Consider the following 18673-nt stretch of genomic DNA (forward strand, 5'->3'; position numbering starts at 1 on the left):
TGATGTTATGGCTATGATAGGGCTTACCAGCTTGGGTTAACCAGGGGGTCACGTGGTGTGGCGATTCTCCTCTGCAGGAGTTACCCCTTTGTGGTTACCAGTACCCACTCGGAATCCAATGGAAGATAAACAGGGGTGGAGGAACTCATGGAAAGGTACACACTAAACCTTTCAGTCAGTCTACGTGATACCAGTTCCTTGCTCCCAAAATGGTCTCCCTGTCCCTGATTCTGTTAGGCTTAACAATGGGCACCACCATTATTGGGGGGCATTTCAATGAGGTCCATAACTGAGTGCTGGACTCCACAGGCCCACCAGTGGTGGGGCGTCATTCTCGCTCCTGCCAGCTCAGGGCATGCATTGGCTCTCTCGGGCTCTGTGATGCGTGGAGGATGTGGTACCCCCATGTTACCACATACACCAACACCAAGGAAGCCCACAAGACATCACTGCGCATTGACCTATTCCTCCTTCCGGCCACATTTATTTTGCAGATGTCCAGAGTCAGCATCCTTCCATTGGTGAAGACAATGTGTGCTTACATACACGGCAACAATTTAGAAGACACAAGGCAAGCGTATATCCACATTGTCCAGTATGTAAAACATAAATGTTTGCCATCATGCCAGTGTGAAAATGCAATTCCCAAAAATGCTTGCGCCTCGGTAATGATGTGAACACCAAAACCATACTCTATCTATCTAGTCTAGCGGGTTGAAATCCTCTCCTCTAACTGTTGCTTTCTACTTTAATGACTCCACCATTCTTTCCCACAGGCACTTGATAAATTCTGCCTACTGGTTATCAATGGGCCAAAGTAACTATATGTTGCTGGCACCCAATTGGGATGTCACCAAAACGATCAATTGCCAGGGTGCTAACTAGTGCCACTCTTACTAAGCTTGTACACACTAGCAGCACCCTTTTGTGCACATGCAACCTGGGCATTTAAGGGAAATCCCTTCATTCCAAAATGTAAACACATATTGACATGTTTACAACCTTACGGTACCTCTGCACTTTCTTTTAGGTCAATGTGGACATGGGCATGGCAAGAGTGTTTAATCACAGGTCAATCTGGTAATGGGCATGTTAAAAGGTGCTGCAGGATTTTCTCATCTCAGGTGAAAGTTTCTTTCCCAGTCTTGTATTGTTCCTACCATTCAATGACTTCCAGTCTCTCATATATAATAGAACTACAACGCTATGACCGCAATAATGACAGACTAATATAACTATAAGTGGATAAGCCACTTATGCCTGGCATTGAACAACTTGGCGATACATACTTTACATACCGCAAAACAAGGACATACACGGCAATGTTATTTTACATGCATGGAAAGGTGGGAATGAGAATGTCAAGGTTAGTGTATCTTTGCCAAGAAATATGGCAGACCTTTGAATGCATAATTTACATACATAACAATTTGGAAACTGGTATGGCAATGTGCTGTTTTTGTTCGCATACTTGGCAAATATGAAGAACGTCTTTTATGCTAAGCCTAGGGCAATGCAAAAATAGGGTTGGAGAAGTCCTTGTTATGTACAATGTTTTAGTTAAAACTAGCATGGTGAGGGGATCTCATTAAATGGATAGCTATGTTTGGTAATGCCAGGTTTTGGCTGCCTGATCAAAAACCTGAGGGTAGTCAATCTGCACCTACTCTAGAATTCTCAGAGGCAGCCTGGCACCACAACCAGACCAACTTTTCAGCAGACATGTCTGGTCTGTTTGAGTGGCACAACTGGTATACTGACCAGTGCTAACATATTGGAGCATTTCCATTGCTTGTGCATGGAGTGCAAATTCATGTTTCAACACAAAGCCCAGAGAGTTAGTAACACTGGAATATTTCAGGAACAATTTGAAGGATGTTTATGTGCCGAGGCATATGATGGCAACACCCGTGTATATAATAAAATCAATTCTGATTTTCTGGCCCATCAATTTAGAAGGTTAGAGGTGGGGCACTTTATATCAGACAGTAAGTGATTTGCACATATTCTATAATATAGATTCCTGCTAAGGCCAATTCTCAAAGGCAATTACGAGTATGTTAAGTAGTACTTCCGTAATACTACTTTAGGTACTCATAAATGGCTTTGTGAATTGGCCCAAAACATTTAAAATGGAGCAAATAGAAAGGTCTGTGCTTTCTTTTGCACTTTAAGTAAAAGAGATTGGCCCATGAGTCCATGAATGCTTGCTTCCCTCTGTTTTGAATCAGGGACACTATTCTCACAAAGGCACAGGATTGATTTGCGGCTAAGGAGAACCAATGGACCCAAGTACTGTGACAGACCAGAAGTGCAGAGTATTTCACCAGCTACTCTTGAGAAATGTCTGTATATCTATGACTTCTTGATCAATATGTTATAAATAATTGTAAAATAAAAATTGCCTCAATCTTTCCTACATTTGTCTTGGAGAGGATTGTCCTTATTTTACTTTTGAAAACAGATGTCCTTTCTGGAATGAGGAGATACTATAAACATTTTTATCAGCTCATGCTTTAGGTTCTGTGTTTAACAAGGGGTGGGAATCTAATGCAATTTGACTCAATTGTATAGGCTAGTTTAAGTATCCATTTCAAATGTGGACACACTTCCTAAATGTCTGCTTTAACTACGTTAAGGTGAAAACAGATTTATCAGACTAGCTTGAAGAACGGTGTGGCAGCATAGCCAAGATAAATGAGTTGTTTCAGAGGTACAATATAATGAAACATCCATCATACAAAATAGGTAATGCGCATATTCCCTGCAGATTTAAAATTGGTCCAACAGAAAGAAAGCAATCTTTTATGTCGACCAGGTGATTCATCGGTAAAGGAACAAAAAAGTAAAATCCACTTTGGGGCAGAAAATCATCTTCAATACGAGTGGGTTTACTTGAAAACATTTCCGCCATAACAAGATGGCAGGAACATAACTAAAGTGTTGGCCATCCCATCAGCCTGCCATTGAGAATGTGGGCAGACACAATATAACTCATTAATTATCTTTGTATTGAGTAAAAAACACATAAACAACGGAATTACTAGGATTCTGTATAGGGACACCGAGCCTCCAACTTCAGATTGATTGGCTCCGATGATAGGCGTGTCTTTAAATTATTCAGATTAGTGTTGGTGCCCTAGGAGGCTACTTGAAAAAGTCCATCCATAAAGATGAAACTCATCTAATAATTGCCCCAAAGAAGGTATAAGTGTAAAATGTGTAACCATTTTAACATGCATTGGCTAAGGTTATTGTGCTGGCATTGACAGCAGACTGGGTGGCTTTGCAAATATATGTTTTCTTTTAAAGTGATTTTTGTACTACTTTATTATGAAAATCATTACCAAATGGCCAGATGTGCATGCTCATGAACAGGCTGCCATCCTGAAATGGTCTTTGTAATAAATTTTAACAAACACCATTGTAAGATGGCCGCTTATGTGAGGCACATGAGTACACGTGTGCACAAACAGGTGGCCATCTTTGAATATTTCTTAAAAAAATTTGACAAAACATTCAATGTCGGCTGCCCCTGAATGCAGATCTTGATGCATGCAAGCTAGAAAAAGAAGTAGGGGCAAGGCTAGGATTTTTCCTCTTTAGAATTCACCAGGAGGCATTGCGTTATATCATTTATGCATCAAAAATGCCCCCGTGGTCTGGGCACAACAAGAAATTGCTCAGCTAAGAGTGAAAACCCTCAGAGGTTATATTAGCTGCCTTCCAGGTTTAATACGAATGGAACACGATGTACTGTAGTGTGGCTTTAAAGATGAGCATAGGAATGCTACCATTCCTATGTGACTCTTAGAGTATATCCATCCGTATCCCTTCCCTATGTATATAGAGATAACTCTAATCACTAGTATATGCAGTAGACCTTTGTACTCTCTACCATTCCTATGTGACTCTTAGAGTATATCCAGTCATATCCCTTCCCTATGTATATAGAGATAACTCTAATCACTAGTATATGCAATAGACCTTTGTACTCTCTACCATTCCTATGTGACTCTTAGAGTATATCCATCCGTAGCCCTTCCCTATAATCACCAGTCTCTTCTTTGTGTGACTTTACATCTTGTACATTTGCAATTTTTTCTGTTTGTATCTTTTATGTAACGCATGTAATCCTTAGTCCTTATGTTTTGCAGCTGGTTCTTATGTAAAGCGCTCTGACAACTTCGGGTAAAGTTCGCGCTACATAAAATCGCATTAAATTAAAAACAAAATAATAATTTTGAAATCTGCTGCTGCTTTTTACCTGGATAGGCAAATAAGGTGTTAAGAATCTGCTTTACCATTACCTGGGATCATCCTGTTGCTGAAAGCAACCAGACAAATGCTCCCGGGGCCCCTCTGCCCTAGTTGTCCTAAAATTCGTGGGGTGGAAGGCTTTAATTATCAATTGAACGAGCAGAATAGGAGTTTCCGAAATTCTGCAGCCCTAAATAATGCTCAAAGAAGCTTTCCTGACCGTAGAGCCTTACACCAATGCCACAGCCGCTCTGTGGTCCACGTTATTCAGAAGGTAAATAAGCCTTTTCACTGCCATGGCATGGCACAATTAGCATTGTTCAGAACGCAAATGGTCCTGTCGGCCAATGTACTAATGATTCGATGTCCATTTGTACCCCTGAATCTTTGGCCAACTTAATCTTTTCGCAGATGTTCACTAATGGGCTTTGAAAATGTAAAAGATAATCCTATTTGCCCTCTGAGACACTTAAAGCCTGTTTTTAGGGACTTAGACTAAATTTACTGTCGGAATAGGGGCCTATTCAGATGAGCAAAGATGCCCCATGTTACTCGAAAGGTAACTTCCAGACCCACAGTAAAAGCATCCTCTTTCCGATCTGCATGCTCGATACACTGGCACGAAAACAACTGTATGATTTTGCCGGCTATATAAAATCAGTCCAAATACCACCTAATCACTAGTAAATGCAGTAGACCTTGTACTCTCTACCATTCCTATGTGACTCTTAGAGTATATCCGTTCATAGCCCTTCCCTATGTATATAGAGATAACTCTAATCACTAGTATATGCAGTAGACCTTGTACTCTCTACCATTCCTATGTGTCTCTTAGAGTATATCCGTTCGTAGCCCTTCCCTATGGATATAGAGATAACTCTAATCACTAGTATGTGCAGTAGACCTATGTACTCTCTACCACTCCTATGTGACCCTTAGAGTATATCCATTCGTATCCCTTCCCTATGTATATAGAGAACTCTAATCACTAGTATATGTAGTAGACCTTTGTACTCTCTACCATTCCTATGTGACTCGTAGAGTATATCCATCCGTATCTCTTCCCTATGTATATAGAGATAACTCTAATCACTAGTATATGCAGTAGACCTTTGTACTCTCTACCATTCCTATGTGACTCTTAGAGTATATCCATCCGTAGCCCTTCCCTATAATCACCAGTCTCTTCTTTGTGTGACTTTACATCTTGTACATTTGCAATTTTTTCTATTTGTATCTTTTATGTAACGCATGTAATCCTTAGTCCTTGTGTTTTGCAACTGGTTCTTATGTAAAGCGCTCTGACACCTTCGGGTAAAGTTCGCGCTATATAAAATCGCATTAAATTAAAAAAAAATTAAAAAAAGAGTACAGAGAGAAAAAAAACTATAAGCCAACAATACAGCACAAAAATTAGCAGACACAAAAATGAGTCAACGCGGTCCCCAGACCTGACCAGAAGGTTCTAGATACTTCAGAATATGACACAACACAAGCAGCTTGTAAATTAGACACCAAACATCACATAGAAAAAGTGTTGTTTTGGTAGAGGCAGTACAGAAACACCATTGAGGGAGTTTGAACCCAGTAAAAAATGGAAGATATGCTTTGCTAAACTACGAGTAAACCAAACTTATGTACTGCAATAAAATATGACATTAAAAAATACAAAGTTTAAAGTAACGTTACAGTTAGGTGGCATTTTCAGTAACAACGTAATGTTTTATGTGCACCAAAAGAATGAAATTCACCTGTTATAGTTATCTCAGGTAACTATAACTCATGCCTTAGGCTAACTATACCACCCACCCTCGCCATGCACTGCTAATTACCCCACATGTTACATAACTCATGACATCTTCTATGACATCATTGATCAATCAGTCAATCAGGGAATTGTAAGCGTGCTGCTCACCCGTGAGGGTCTCAAGGCGCTGACGGACAATATCAGTGCAACATGTACAATGAAATTATTGATGAGAAAACTGTACATGGCGGGGGCGAGTTATAGGTACCTAAAGGCATGAGTTCTGGTTACTTGCAATAGCTTTAACTGATGAATTTCAGTGATTTTGTAAGATTAAAACATTACAACGTCACTGAAATTTTAATCTACTATAACATTATTTTAATATTTTTTAGTATATATATATATATATGTATATATCCAAACTACTCCTGCGTCTCCAATGCGGCATGCAGAAATTACGGACCACCAGACAGCTCTCCAGTACACAGGTAGGTTTATTTAACTCCTCTTGGTTTTATTCGGCATGACGCGTTTCGGGTAGAAGCTATCCTTGATCACATTATACGTATGTATGTATATCCATATATAGGTATGTATATTTATATTATACATATATATATATATAAGGAGAGAGAGACATTACATATTGATATGAGGTTTAAATAAATGTTGCATACAATTACATCACTTAAAAGCAATCCTAAATAAAACACCACTTGATAATAATCTCTTCATTATGTGAGATTTTAACGCTACTACATTTGATTCATCAAATATTTAGAATAACAATGAATTAGGCTCAAGGGCTAAATGCGACAGTGCAAATAAATGAACCTAAAACAACTATTCCCTGCCTATACTTCCTACCTTTATAAATTCGACCGAGTCCTCTGTAATCCATTTGATCAGAACAGTTGAAGACCACAACATATTTTCCCAGACATTTCCCCATGTCTTTGGTGGTTTCTGTTTTTCCAGTCCCAGCAGGCCCAGCAGGAGCACCACCCATACTCATTCCAAGAGCTTGAGATAGAGTGATATAGCACCTGAAAAACAACTCTCAATTATTGAAGTTTCTAGGTATTGTTTTCAAATTATTTCAAGAGCAGTCTTTTTCATTTGCTATTGTGTCATTAAATGCACCACCAGGGTACTAAATTGACATTGACAGACATCAATAGTATCTCCACTCCTATCTATATTCTGGCAACTCTAACCCTGCCTATATACCTGTACCCTTAACTCTCATTTACACCTGTACCTTTACCACTGGCTATAAACCCTTGTATCGCTACACCTACCTATGTCGTAGACTGTGTACCCTAGTCTATCCCCTTGTACCTTTACTGCTTTCTATACCCTATTATCCCTCACCCTGCAAATACAGCAGACAGTCTACTCTTATCTATGCCTTAGTACCCCTAGTCCTGTACTATTTCTACACATACCAGCATGTTCTGGTATCTCTTCCACTGCAATTACTCTTTTAACCTCTACCCCTAGTTTGGGTGGGGGCTCGTGTTTGCAAGTATATTATGGTTTTAAAAGCACCTGCTGCCGCGTTCCTGCCTCCAGCAATTTTCAGGCAACAATAAAAATGTCACGATAAATCTTGGAGATTAATGTTCTTCCTAGAGCAAGATCAGAGGTTTGTCCAGTGGAAGTTTTGACTCAAGGGAAAGTAAGATAGGTCAGTGGGTTCCTGCTTTAATCAGACAGATACTTTTGTTACTTGAAGTGTATAGGTTAAAATCCTAACATAGAACAGTGAGCTATTAAATGTCATCAAAGAACTGCATGCAGACTGCAAAGTATAGATTAGAGCACTATGATTGTTTTCCACAGTCCTTTCATAACCTAATGTTGGGAAAAGGGTTCCTTGGCTAGAAATCAATTCACATAATTAAAGAAAACCCACAACCACGGTGTTCTATGTTAAATTCTTAGGTTGTGCTTCTCCAAACCAAGCACTCTTCAACTATCCTGCCTACCAGTATAGATGACATGTGACTCCTTATCTTGCATTCTAGTCCTCTGTAACATTTTCTATATACTGATTTACGCACGTATGATTGATTGTCGCTGTGTAGTGTAGTGCTCTGACACCCTACACTGGTATGAGTGGCACTATAAAACTAATTAAATGCATCTGAGAGAGAGTGGTTATGGAGACTTGAGGGCCACTGTTAAAGGGTGATAGTGAGGGAATCTGTGGCGGATGTGGTCATTGAGTGGCGCCAACAAACATTGTTGCACCGGGTGCCACCAGCGCTTAAGACGGGCCTGCTTAGTACATCCACTGCTACCAATGACTTAGTACCTCTACCACAGCCTGTACAATAGTATACCTCTGCACACACTGAAACTTTAGTATCTGGACCCTTGACTATATCTAATTTACTCTACCCCTCTCTTTAACCTATTACCTGTACCCATAGCTCCACACTAATATCTCGACTCCATATACCCTAGTAGCTCGTCCCCTAGTTGTAACCTAATACCTTTCCCTATTTAAAGCCCTGTAGCTCTGCATCTATCCTTACTACAATATCACTATCCTGCTTACACCCTTTTTTTCTTGATTCCATTCTTCTCCTCAGTGTCTTCTTTTCAAGTGTTTTGTTAAATTACCTTATAATGTTTGAGGAAAACGGGTTTTAGCATTTTGGGAATTTACCACATTGAAGCTTCAATAGCTGGTGGTAAATAACTGATATTTTCCATTTTATGTTTTTTGTCAAAAGGAGGTACCGCCACACTGGCATCCTCGATGTCCAGGGGCCCGAGATTTTCATGGTCAAGTGAGCAGTCCAGAGAGAGTACTCGCTAAGAAAATTCTTCGGACTATGATCTCACCTCTATAGGCATTTCTTCATGGTTTGATCTTTCGGGCTTGCAGTCACTTCAATTCTTTTTCCTCAAGTGTTGACTCAATGTACATCAAAAACAGCACATCATTGTAATGATTGACAGACACCTCTTCTCGGATTTAGCTCTGACCGGCTAGTGTGTCTGACTGACTGCGACAACCAGTCACGCACACCTGGAATCGAAGTTGGCACAACAGACACAGCTTTTTGGGTCAATCATCTGGCACTAGTGCAAACTAAGAATTTATGTTAGCAAGAAGCATATCATCCATTTACTCTAATTAAGACTTCCATCCAGGAACTTGGTTGTTTCTCTGAGGTTCAGGCAGTTTCATTATTTAACAATGGAACATTGGGGCCCATTTGTCTTCTATGTATAGATCTAGTTTATTTTTTCTTATTATTTGTCTTACTAAATCTTGCCTATGTACTTTATCTTGTTGCAGACCTTAATCCCCTTTATTGATAAATTGCTGTTTGGTATTGCTGCTACACATAGCATCTCCCATATATTCTCTGAAGACTGTGTTGCAGCTTTAGCAAAACTACGAAAGGGAGCTAGGGCACCATTAGGGAAACAGTTTACCTATATGCAGGGCACTTCTGGGCTCTTCCAAGGCTGCTTCTCAAAATTAATCAGCACAAATTGAATGTCTTTGAGAAGAACCTACCGAACAATAATCCAGTTTTACATCCAATACCCATAATTATTCATTTCATTTTAGATGTTTGTTTACTGTGTTCCTCAGTCAGCAGAAGAACTAACTAACAAGTGACTCAACAGCTCCTCAAATGTGTCTTAAAAAGCACATTTAAATGGCCGAGTTTATTATTCTCACCAGTTAGTGAAAGCTTCCACTAGGGAAAGTTCACCAGGTAAAGCTTGATTAACAGATTCTTTAATTCCTTAGAGTATGTTAAGTCCAGTTCGTGTTCAGGCAACCACAAAAATGTTACTTCCAAATCTCTTTAAGCAATTAAGATATCAAATGGTTTTCCCAATATCAGATTATTCACACAGTCCCCGCCTTTAATACTAATCTTTAATCCAGTACCAATAATTTGTTGCCTAAAAATTGCCAGCCAGACCAACAATATGCAGTTCATTCTAGATATTTGAAATTCAGTGACAGATAATTGAAAACTACCTATGCTAAAGGCCTATTACCACATCAAGGTATAGTTTAACCCATTTATTAGTCCATAGGCTGGCTTGAAAGAGTACATATTTTAAATGCAGCTCAGGAGTGCACTCTTTTTTCTGTAAGTTCCCTTTGTAACCTTGCAGTAGGAAATGTTCTGGCCAGGTGTGTACGTGGTAAACACGCAATTCAGAAGTAGACTACATTTTAATTCACAAGATGTATAATGCAATCATGGGACATTTCTGTGTCACAAGGAAACAGGATTTATGCTAATCACAGACGTTATTTCATACCTCTAACTGAAAGATGTAGCAAGAACTGTACCTGACACGCCCCCATAAAGGCACAGCTAAGATTTTTCAACAGTAACAGATGCATGTTTGAGAGGAATTTTATGTGCTCATAATGTGTTTGAAAATTGGAAAAGCACAAAAAAATGGAAAAGGTAGCTTCTAACATGGATTTCAGAGATTCATGCATTGAATGTCTCTTTGTCCCAGAACCATTCCTTTGAGTATAGAAATGGTAGGGCAGGGCGGGTGGAAGATTTAGTCCTATGATGCATAAAACAACATATATTGTTTCTGAGAAAACATCTGTATTCCTGTCTCACGAAAGGTCGACAAAACATGAAAACCTCAAATAGTGGGCAGAGGGTAATTCTTGTAGTAGTCATCCTCTTTGCCCCTAGAGGTTTCAAGGCTATACGCGTAAAGAAATACAAATATAGAATTTTCACTGACCAGCTGACTAAAACATATGTCATTGGGAGTCTTAACTGACCCCTGAATGAGAAGTCATGACAGCTAATAATATGATGTGATGAAAATATGCGACACTAGGGATGATTCTGATCATCCACTGGAAAAAATAGAGGGTCTTTGATTTGCATTGCAAATTTTGTAGTCTGTTCTGGCTATAGATACATTCTTCACCCAAGAATTGAAATAAGGGACATGATGTGTGGCCTTGAAATTTGTTAACTCTTTAAAAACAGAGATTAAAAAGGGTTTCCATGAGTAACTAAAGGCTGAAAAATATCGGTTGTGGAGTTTTGATAGTCCAGTAATAAAAATATGGGTACATTGAAACAATGGAAGCAGCACATCAAGGGGCATATTTAACAAACTTTCACACAGAGCAGGCACCTTGCTGCACATGTGAAAGGGCAGAAATGTGCAGTTTTTAACTTTATACTGTATATTCCTGCCCTTTCCTTGTGCTGACGCCCTTTTGGCTGCCTAGCGCCAATGCAGGCACTCTTGCGCTGAGGTGCAAGGGTGACTGCATTGTAGGCTGGATTGTTTTTGTGCAGGAAGGGGAGTCTTTCTAAACAAAAACAATCCTCAGAGGCATTTTCCTTTGCAGCATACTTAAAACAGGAAATGAAAAGGAAAAATGAAGATAATTCTACTCTTAGAGCCTCCCCTGGCCTCCCCTTACCCAGTGTGGGTAAATCTGGAAATGCCCCACAATCCATGGGTGGACGCGTGGGAACACGCACGTTCCATCCATGGAAAGCATCTCTAGGGCAGAGTAGCGCAACACATCGATGTGGCCTTGTGTGACTTCATAAACCTTACTTTAGAATTGCATCCCCCTTGCGGCCCCCTTGCATGCCGCAAGGGTGACACAACATATTCATAAATATGGCCCTTTATGTTTGATCAACATGGAAAATGTCCACATTTGTGGCATAAGTTAACAGAACACATACACAATATTTTGATTCTTCAGATTTTCTTTGAATTCTTCAGTGAGACAAAGTTAGAAATGTGGTTTCTGGTTGGCAGAGCTATCCAAGCAGGAACCACAGTTCTAGTCAGGGTAAGTCACAACACACCCTAAATTATCCTGTGCTCTCTCCCTGGTAGCTTGGCACAGAGCAGTCAGGCTTAACTTAAGAGGCAATATGTAAAGTATTTATGCAACAGTAACACAGTGAAAACACAACAAAGACTCCACACAAGGTTAGAAAACAAAAAATAATTGTATAAATAAAACAAGACGAAAACGTCAAAAATCCAACAAGTAGAAGTTGAGATATACATTTTTAAAGAGTACATGTAAAATAGCACTTATAAGAGCTTAAATGGGTTATCTGGAAAGGGGCAAAGTCCAACCGTGATGGAGCACAGGCCGCATACAGGGACCTACTTTGGAACACTGAACCAAAGTACCTTGATCAAGGACGAGTCGTCTTTGACGCGGCTACGAGGTGCAGCCAAAGCGATGCGTCAGTGTCAAGCCGCGCAGTGGATGAGATGCATCAATTTTCCCCATGCAGCTGTGGCGATGAGTCGGTTCTGAGTGTAAGGAACTGGTTCTGAATGTGATGCGCAGCTGCTGCTCCAGCAGTAGGCGATGCGTTGATTCCAAAGGCGATGCTCTGATTCCAGAGGTAACGCGCAGGGTACGTTCCACACAAAGACAAGAATCCGCTGGTCTCGATTCAAGCAATGGAGAAAATGTGCCAAATTCCAATGAGGATGCGTGGGTTCTGGTCGAAGGAGAACTTTATAACCCCTTCCAAGGGCCCAGGACTGGGTTTGCACCAATTGGCAGGGCAAGACTTGCAGCAAACAAAGTCCAGGTATTGTAACAGGATGAGTTGAAGTCTTTGATGTCCCTGAGACTTTAAGAGGAGGCCAGCCAGCAAGCCATTTTAGTCACTCTGGGTTCAAGTGTTGCAGGCAGGCAGCAGGGCAGCTCAGCAAGGCAAGAGCACAGCAAGGCAAGAGTCCAGCAAAGCAGCAGTTCGGGAACATGGCAGTCCAGCAAAGTGACAGTCCTTCTAGCAGTATAGTAGTTCCTCTTTCTGGCAGAGTGGCCACAGGACCAGAAGTGTACTAAAGTCATAGTGTCAGGGGTCCAGTACTAATACTCAGTTGTGCCTTCGAGTGGAGGAGACTTCAAAGAAAGCTTTGAAGTGTACAGCGGTCCTAGCTTCATGCCCTTACTCCAAACTCACTACAAGTGAGGACACAGCCTATTCAGGTTTAAAGTGTGAGGCTCTGCCCAGCTCTACCTCCCATCTCCCAGGAAGGCACATCAAGATACACCTAAGTTCCCTTTGTGTGTTGCTGTCTAGAGGGAATACACAAAGCCCAGCTGTCACCCAACACAGACTGGAAAGAGACATAATGGAGGCACCCAATGGATAAAGTAAGTAAATGGCAACTTTCTAAAAGTTCATTTGCTAAACTGTAATTTAAAATCCAACTTTATCATAAGTTGTACTTTTAAATTGAGAATCCAGTGACACCAAACTTGAAAAATCTATGTTTTCAAAATTGGGAACTACACTTAAAAGATGTAATATGGTAATCATGGTTTTATCCAATGGGAGAAAAAGGCCTTGCAGTAATGGAAAACGAAATTGGGAGTTTTTCACTACAAAGATATCTAAAAACTAAAAGGACATGTCCTGCCTTTTAAATACATTGCACCCTGCCCTATGGGTTAGACAGGGCCTACCTTAGGATGACTTATATGTATAAAAAGGGATGGTTTAGGCCTGGCAAAAGGATTGCCTTGCTAGGTCGTACAGTGTAAAACTGCACACACAGGCTATGCAATGGCCAGCCTGAACCATGGTTAGAGGGCTATTTTAGTGGGTAAATATAAATGTCCAGTATTTGTAAAGCGCAAACAATTACCCGAACTGCATTTACCAAAAGGGGCTAAGGGGCGACTTGTGCTGGGAGGTCAGCAGTGTGCTCCCACCCCTTCCTGTTTGAAAAGGCTCCCTTGAGCCATTGAGCTGACGAGCTTGAGGAGATGCACCTGTGCGCCTGTGATAGGTACTGAGAACTGTAAGAATTGTGGCGGCCTGCTCAGCCACCCCAGATGAAATTCATTTTTTTGTTTATCTCTACTGATGAAGGATAAAATTCAGAAACACATGCGTCTAGAGATGTACAGCAGCACTAACCTGCACCAACTTTGGCGGAACACTCCAGCAAAATACCAAGTAAGCATGCACTACAAACTGCATTTACCATAATGCATAATGCTAAGGGGCGAACTGTGCTGGGAGGTCAGCAGTGTGCTCCCACCCTTCCAATTACCCGAAGGTGTCAAGGTGCTAGGGGCCGTCAGGAAGATTAAGTGAGCTACTGCCCAGAGTCACATGGTGCTGGACTGATCTGCCTCCGGCCCCAGGGATCGAACAATGAGCCCAGAGGTTTCGGAGTCAGTCACCCTGGCCGCTGCTCCACACCTCTTCTACAACGGCACAATGAGTGCTGCAGATCCGCTATTAGCATTCAATTTACAGGCCTATGCACAAGTACTGCACTCTACTAGAGACCTATATGTAAAATAAATATGCCAATCGGGATTTAAGCCAATGTTACCATGTTTAGGGGAAAGAGCACAAGCATTTTAGCACTGGTCAGCAGTGTCCTAAAAGCATCAGAAACAAGGTCAGAATATGGGCGGAGGTAAGCAAAACTTTTTGGGAAGACCACTCTGAGGCTGTCAAGTCTAACAGACAGAAAAAAACACAATGAATGTCTTGACGTTCCTGTGCGGCCACTGTTGCCGATCTGTGTAAATTTAAAAATAAAGACGGGAGTATTTTTAGGTGCTTTTTCAGTTGTGCTTTGGTAATTCCCCACCCCGCCCACACCAACATAAATCTAAAGTGCATCTAAGCTCCTGTCTAGAGACTGCTTGAGAAATGTTGACTTTATATCCACTAAGCATAGTCAATTACCTGAATGCACCGATTTCTTCAGGTTGAGATACTGTCATAAATTTGCTAAGTCCTGTAGAGTGACAGGTGCTGATAGGCCTGCACTGCACCTTTAGTTTCCTGGACTGTTCTCTGTGATGTGATATAAGAGTAGAAAGTGATCTCACAGTTCCTCTATGACAAACTATCTGCCAGTGCACAAATACATTATTATAAATTTATGAGAAATATTGATTAGTCAATTGGAGAAGATGAAGGCTATGCAAGTGTGGTTATGAGTACTTTGCCATCACTGGCTTTACATATTATGTTGGATAATAAGAAATTATGACTGTTACCCGCTCAATGATGGGGAAATCAATAAACTCATCCATCTACACGAAATGGTTGGCCATTGGGGTGGTAGGTCTTAACCTTGTAACAAAATCTTTTCGTCTTAGAGTGAGAAAAATAACTAATTTGAACGTTACTCTAACTTCTCACCTATAAATGCTGTGGTTTTGTTCTGTAAAGAAGTCCCAAAGGCCTCTGTCCAGAGAAGTGTAGGAGAGAATCTATGTAATATTGTTTGTATGCAAGGGTAAGATTTGGATACCAGATCACTATCTTTAGAAGAACTGCAGCCACAGATTAAGAAGGCATAGTAGAACATGACGATACTGAGTCCTTAAAATAAGCCTGAGGTGTGAATTGAGCAGTCGGTATCCTCTGGAGCTAGTGGAACCACGGTCAAAATATACGTCACTAAGGCCTCAGCTTTCTATCCCGAGAAGGCAGCCCTGCTCCCAAAATACCTTTTTCAATTTGAAATACAATTATTGAGGAAAAAGTACAAAACGCCCTTGTCCCTGAAATTCCAGGAACTTTCCTACCCCAGGAGTTTCCTGGTAATTGTATATGAACTAAATGGAGCAAAACGTAACACAGCATTGTTTACAATGGGTGATACACAGTGGGTAGTGCAGAAGGGAAGAGGCGAAGAGAGGAAGGGGATACAGCTCTGAGGGTGAGGCTGAGATATTACAGGTAAAGAGTAAGTGCTCCTGTCTGATACTAAAAAATCCCTTCAGAAGATATTGTGTTTTAAAGGGAATTAAAACATGTAAGGAAAGGAATATGTGTTGCTTTAAAAGTGTAAACATCGTACACAATGTTTATTCATTTTGTTAGACAACTACTCTTTGAGATTTCAAATGTTCTTTCTTTTCAAAGGAGTCCAGAGATTGTGATTATCTGTATTCAAAATTCACAAACATATAATGCTAGCCTTGAGAGGATTTAAAATCATCATCATCAAAGAAACTTTATTCGGCATTTGAAAACACCATAAAAGTACAATTTAAAACAATATCATATATGTACATTTTTCCCTTCAAGGGGATTTCACAGACTGATCTATTTACAATCCATTTGATTCTAATCCCCTTCCCACAGTTAGCTCATATGTTCCTTAGGGATTCCTTTCAACAAACCTCTCTTGTCTCTCTTAACTTGACCGCTAATCTTAAAAAACTCGCAATGGACAGCAGAGTCAGTGGTTCTTGTGCCATTTGCAAATATAAAAGGGCCACCTTAGCCTGTTTGAATTTATTCTTCTTCAGCAAATGTACTAAAAAACGGCGCCTTGGTAATGAAGGGCACAATAATACAAAATGAAGGGTATCCTGCGGAGATCGTTGATCGCAGCCGCAGGGACCCATTGGCTCAATAGCGCTACTAAAACCTGCCTGATCGGCTAATAAATAATGTAAAAGATTGAGCCTAAAACGTGTAATTAAAAATCTGTCCTGGGTGTTATGTATGAGGGCCAGATATTGTTCTATTCCTTCACTTGACCTCACCAGCCCATAGGCTTTGACCGAATTTTTGTTCCAATCTCTCTCTTCTCTAGAGGAGGCTTTGTACATAAAAAAACTCCTTCTTTTCACTGACCTTATCCCCACCTGTTATTCCACCCGGGTTTGAGAAGAGATCTTTACGACCGATCGCTTCAAAAACGGCCTTCAGATAGTTTAGCTATGGCATGTTCATTCCTCTGTCCCTACTTAGACAGTCCGTAATTATTTGTCTGGTTAATTCTGCTAACCGGGTTGTTCCAGATTTTTAGCCAAGCTAACAGGGGTCTGACCTGAACCTTGTTCTCTATATGGAGAGCCGCACTCAGTTCTTCGTGAACAATGTAGGAAGGGACACACTGTGGGACCTTGAGGAGTCCTCTCATGAATTTGTTCTCCTCTACCTGTAGTTTCTCGACCTCAGCAAACCCCCAGAGTTCCGCCCCGTACGCCGCTTTTGCGTAACAGATTAAGTTATATAAACTCATCATTTGGTCTGGGGACCAGCGTCCGAGCCTGGTGCCAAAATTCATAATTGCGCTTGTGCTGGATGCTAGCTTGTTGCAACGTTCTTCCATTAGAGATTTAAAATGTAAATGCCCAGCAAATAAAATGCCCAGATACGAGAAGGTCTGTACCTTCTCTAGTTTATGGGCGCCTATTCGATAGCTATAACTTTTCCTTATTTTACTCCCTGTTTCCAGTATATACGACTTGGTCAAGTTGGCCGGCAGGTCTAAGTTATTCATAAAGTCCACGAAGCCATTTATCAATCTCTGTACGCCCAGTGGAGTGCGTGCCAACAAGACCGCGTTGTCTGCATAAAGCAGAACCGGTATGGCTCTACTTCCTACTCTCGGTGAGTCCACATTTAAGCATAGTAGGGCTTGTTCTAAACCATTTATGTATAAGGAGAACAAAAATGGGGCCAGAATGCACCCCTGTCGTACACCACTGGTGCAGATAAAGGACTCAGTGCATCCCCCCTCTGTGTTATACCTTACTTTTGCCGAGGTGTTCCAATACAGAGCTTTCATGATCTTTATAAGTTCTTGGTCTGCCCCCAGATTACTCATTAGAGCCCACAGCTTTTTCCTATTGACGCAGTCAAATGCTGCGCTAAGGTCCATAAAGGCCAGATAGACCGCTTCATTGCTAGTGATAGTATATTTTGCCACTAGTAGATATGAATTTAGACATTGATCTGTGGTGGATCTACTTGCCCTAAATCCGTATTGGACATCAGTGATGACGTGCTGGTCCTCAGCCCAAAACATCAGGCGATTTAGAGCAGCACATCCCAGGACTTTTGCAGTAACATCTATCAGGGAAATTGGGCGGTAACACTGGGGACTATCCCTATTCCCCTTTTTGAAAATGGGCACTATTGTGGCCATTGACCATGATCGGGGGAGTCCCGTAGCTATAGTGGCATTTATTATTCTTGTTAGGATTGGTGCCCATAAATCTACCTTACTTAAGAAGAGGTCCGGAGGGATCTCATCTGGGCCTGGTGCTTAGTTTCTGGTGAGACCCATGATGCCGGCGGTAATCTCTTTTAAGGTAAATTCAATTTTAGCATTCCACTCCTCCCTCCCTTCACCATTGTTCGACTCCACAGCATTGGGCGGCTCTTCGCTGTTCCCCCGATTGTACAGCCCTCTAAAATACTCCACCCACTGTTCTGGAAGGATATTAGAGCCTATATGTTTACTAGATGCATCGTGAAAACAGGGGTTATTTATTATTTTCCAGAAAGTGGTCATGTCTTTCTTTCAGAGGCTTCTCTTAGGTTCTCCCAAGTTTGGGTTTGGAGAGCACACTTCCTTTTCTTAACTGCCTGTTTATAGTTTATCCTGCACTGCATAATCCTGTATTTGTCCCTTGGGGTGAGTCTTAAGGCTCCTCTAAGCTTCTTCTGTGCAAGGGAACATGCCTTATTGAACCATCTAGGGTCATTTTTGGGCTTACCCTGTCCTGTTATTTTTAAAAGGCCATCGATTAGCCGATTTAGGGGCATATTATCAAGGGGGTTTATCTCCGCTTTTTTGGCTTTAAAAGCCAAGAAAGCGGAGATAAAATTATCTCCCTATTACCTAGCTGTCGCTAACACC

At 41.0% G+C, this 18673-nt stretch overlaps 1 protein-coding gene across 1 annotated transcript in view; it reads right to left on the reverse strand.

Annotated features, from left to right (window-relative positions):
- The window catches only part of LOC144828114 (dynein axonemal heavy chain 5-like), a 1079012-nt gene that overhangs the window by 780394 nt on the left and 279945 nt on the right, over positions 1–18673 (reverse strand). Inside the window, exon 41 of the mRNA XM_078686235.1 lies at positions 6878–7056. Coding sequence (XP_078542361.1) covers positions 6878–7056 — 179 coding nt within the window. The remainder of the gene's footprint in view (positions 1–6877; positions 7057–18673) is intronic.

The sequence above is a fragment of the Lissotriton helveticus genome, chromosome 4_1 (assembly GCF_964261635.1).
Source record: "Lissotriton helveticus chromosome 4_1, aLisHel1.1, whole genome shotgun sequence".
Taxonomy (NCBI): Eukaryota; Metazoa; Chordata; class Amphibia; order Caudata; family Salamandridae; genus Lissotriton; species Lissotriton helveticus.